This window comes from Bubalus bubalis, chromosome 16 (genome assembly GCF_019923935.1).
Source record: "Bubalus bubalis isolate 160015118507 breed Murrah chromosome 16, NDDB_SH_1, whole genome shotgun sequence".
Classification (NCBI taxonomy): domain Eukaryota; kingdom Metazoa; phylum Chordata; class Mammalia; order Artiodactyla; family Bovidae; genus Bubalus; species Bubalus bubalis.
Window position 1 is genome coordinate 35859379 of NC_059172.1, and position 3901 is coordinate 35863279.

Below are 3901 nucleotides of genomic sequence, written 5' to 3' on the forward strand. Positions count from 1 at the left end.
ATGTTAGTTACTATAGGCATTACTTAAATTATGTCATTATTATTATTTTTCTGCTTCTATTATTGGACTATAAATCCCTTAAGGAATATTATATATGTATTTTATGACTGAAAACTCAAAAATGCTTACCAAATATTTGTTGAACAAATGGAAAGATGAGGAAAAAAATGTCCAAAAGACAGTAACCTACCAGAACTGCTTTTCTACAGTGAAAGCCACTTCTATCATGATTTTCTCAAACTTTATTATCTCTGTCTATTTCATAAGAAGACTGAGTATAGCCTTGCGAATCTGCTTTGTTTTTACACTGTAGATGATGGGGTTGAGCACAGGAGGAAAAAGCAGGTACATATTGGCCATCATTGAATGGACCACTTTGGGGGCTGATCGCCCATAGCGATGCACCAATGACAAGCTAATCATGGGGATGTAGAAAATAGACACTGCTCCAAGGTGGGAGACACAGGTGCTAAAAACTTTGTGTCGTTCTTGAGGGGAGGAAATTCTGAGAACAGAGTGAATGATCAAGATATAAGACAGGACAATGCATGGTGTATCTACTCCTGTGGTCAGGATGAGATCAATTAATCCACAGATGCTATTGGCCCGAGTATCTGAACATGCTAATTTAATCACATCTGGATGATAGCAGTAGGAGTGGGAAAGCACATTCCTGCCACAAAAATTGAGGGGCTTAAGAAGCAAAAGTAGTGGTACAACTAATACTACAGTGCGTATAACCATCAAGAGACCCATCTGAATGATTCTACAATTAGTGAGAATGCTAATGTACCTCAGAGGATCACAGATGGCCACACAGCGGTCAAAGGCCATAGCCACCAGCACCCCAGATTCTGTGCAGGTAAACCCATGAAGAAAAAACATCTGGATAATGCACATATCTAGACTGATTTCATTTGCATCCAACCAGAGGATGCCTAATGTGGTTGACATTGTAGAAACAGTCAAACCCAAGTCAGCAGCTGACAGCATGGAGAGGAAATAGTGCATGGGCTCGTGGAGACTCTGCTGGGTGATGATGGCAAACAGGATCATGCTGTTCCCAGAAAGGGCAGTGGCATAAAGACAGCAGAAGGGAATGGAGATCCAAGCATGGGCAAACTCTAGGCCAGGAATTCCAGTCAACAAGAAAGTTGGAAATTTAGATGTTGAGTTACCTAAGATTTCCATGTTTTCCTGGACTGGTAGCATTTATCTTCACAATGCACAATGCACAATCCTATAGAAATAATACATTATATTGTTACATGAAGATATATAGATAAATGTTCTCTTAGTTAGGAGAGTTATCTAAGGTCATGATAAGTTATTATTTATATTATATATATATATATAAAAACAGAGTTTGATTTATAGCTTTCACTATATATATATAAACATATTTATTCTTAAATTTAAGAAAATACATCCAAATAATTCCATACATTTTGATAATAATTATTTTCTATATTGATAGAATTTTTAGCTCCATCATATTATAAGATTAAGTAGATAGAAAGTTAAGAAAAATCAATACATTGAATACATTCAATTTTGAATATCTTAGGTAAGAAATGACAAAGAGAAATTCAGCTAAAGATGTTGAGTCTGCTGTACCCATGTAGGCATGACTTTCCAGGCAAACATTTCCAGATTTTTGCTAGCAATACATGTTTGGAAGCACAGGAGTGCTTGTTAATCCAGTCCCATGTTAATCCAGTAGTGTGGATGAATAACCTCAGGGAGTAGATTTCTATAAGAGAAAACCAATAAAGATTGAATTTGATAGAAGTTATTGGAAAGGACTATATAGACTAAAGCAAGATGAGACTGGATAGCCTTCCTGGAACCACTAAAACCAAGAGAGTCTAGTGTCATGTCTGGGTGTTACATGAACAATAGTACTGAACTGCTTGAGTGGGTGCTTCTAAGGATCAAAAATGTCAAATGCTGCTGAGAACACATGAGTGACCCTAAGAAACAAACAAACAAACAAACAAAACTAGCTGAAATCCAGCAATAAAAGCTGAGAATCTGCCACAGTGGCTTGGGGAATAAATGGAAAAGTCCTGGAGGCATGGTATATATTACTTTTGGAAACTTGTCAGTAAAAGCAAGGAGAAAAATAAGCCATGACTAAGGGTGACCATACGGTGGATGGAGGATATTTGTAATATAGGAAAAAGAACTGAGCGTATTTATAAACTAAGGTTAAAAATGTTACATAGTGAGAGATTAAAACTGTAGAATGACAGGAGTTAATTGGCATAGAAAATTCCGTAAGGAAACAGTGTGTGTGTGACTATTTGCGATTCTGTGGACTGTAGCCCGCTGGACTCCTCTGTCCATAGAATTTTCCAGGCAAGAATGCTGGAGTGGGTTGCTACTTCCTACTCCAGGGGATCTTCCTGACCCAGGGATTGAAACCACAATGCCTGCATCTCCTGAATCGGCAGGTAGATTCTTTACAACTGTGGAGATTGAATATAAAGCATGACACTATTGGGTTGGCCAAAAAGTTCCTTTGGGTCTTCTGTAAGCTATTATGGAAAACACGGAATTAATTTTTTTGCCAACCAAATAATTAGCCCTCACAAAGATGAGGATCAGCACATCTTCTGACACTAGAGGGTAAGTGCAAGTGGATAAGTTGGTGTAAGGCTCTGTGGGACAATTATCACCCAGTGCTACTAGTTTTTGTTTTGTTCCACAATTTTTAAAATTGTGGTCAAATACAACTGACATTTCACTGCAGATGGTAATTACAGCCATGAAGTAAAAAAACACTTGCTCCTTGGGAGAAAAGTTATGACCAACTTAGACAGCATATTAAAAAACAGAGATATTACTTTGCCAACAAACGTCCATCTAGTCAAGGCTATGGTTTTTTCAGTAGTCATGTATGGATGTGAGAGTTGGACTATAAGGAAAGCTGAGTGCAGAAGAATTGATGCTTTTGAACTGTAGTGTTGGTGGAGACTCTTGAGAGTCCCTTGGACTGCAAGGAGATCCAACCAGTCCATCCTAAAGGACATCAGTCCTGGGTGTTCATTGAAAGGACTGATGTTGAAGCTGAAACTCCAATACTTTGGCCACCTGATGTGAAGAGATGACTCATTTGAAAAGATCCTGATGTTGGGAAAGATTGAGGGCAGGAGGAGAAGGGGATGACAGAGGATGAGATGGTTGGATGGCATCACCGACTCAATGGACATGAGTTTGGGTGAACTCTTGGAGTTGGTGATGGACAGGGAGACTTGGCGTGCTGTGGTTCATGGGGTTGCAAATAGTCAGTCACGACTGACGGGATGAACTGAACTGAACAACTAACATAAAACTTACCATCCTAATGGTTTTAAAGTGTGCGTTTCAGTGGATTTAAATGCATTCATAATGCCGTGCAACCATCACTATCATCCATCTCCATAACTGTTTCATCTTGTAAAACTGAAACTCTATATCCATTAAACAATAACTCCTCAGTCTCCCCTTTTCCCAGTCTCTGGAAACCACCATTTTATTTTCTGTCTCTGTGATTTTGATTGCTTTAAGTGTCTCATATAAGGGAATCATACAATATTTTTTTCTTTTGTGACTGGCTTATCTCACTAGAAATAATGTCCTCAAGTGTCATCCATGTTTCAGCATATGTTAGAATTTTGTTTCTTATTAACCAGTGCTTATTTTTTTTTTTCTTACTTGACTTATCAGGAGGAAATTACTGCTCTCTGGGAGTATTAGGTAATGAGTATTGGTTTGAGTATACAATCGTGTCATGTCCACTCAGTCATGTCCAAGTCTTTGTGACCCCGTGGACTGTAGCCTACCAGGCTCCTCTGTCCATGGGATTTTCCAGGCAATAGAACTGGAGTGGATTGCCATTTCCATCTCCAGTGGATCT

General features: G+C 38.6%; 1 protein-coding gene across 1 annotated transcript; it reads right to left on the minus strand.

The window, feature by feature from the left end:
- Positions 1-255: 255 nt before the first annotated feature.
- LOC123464983 (olfactory receptor 51F1-like) lies at positions 256-1212 on the minus strand. Its single transcript, XM_045162878.1, has one exon. It carries the CDS (start codon positions 1210-1212, stop codon positions 256-258), a length of 957 nt encoding a protein of 318 aa, XP_045018813.1.
- Positions 1213-3901: the final 2689 nt, after the last annotated feature.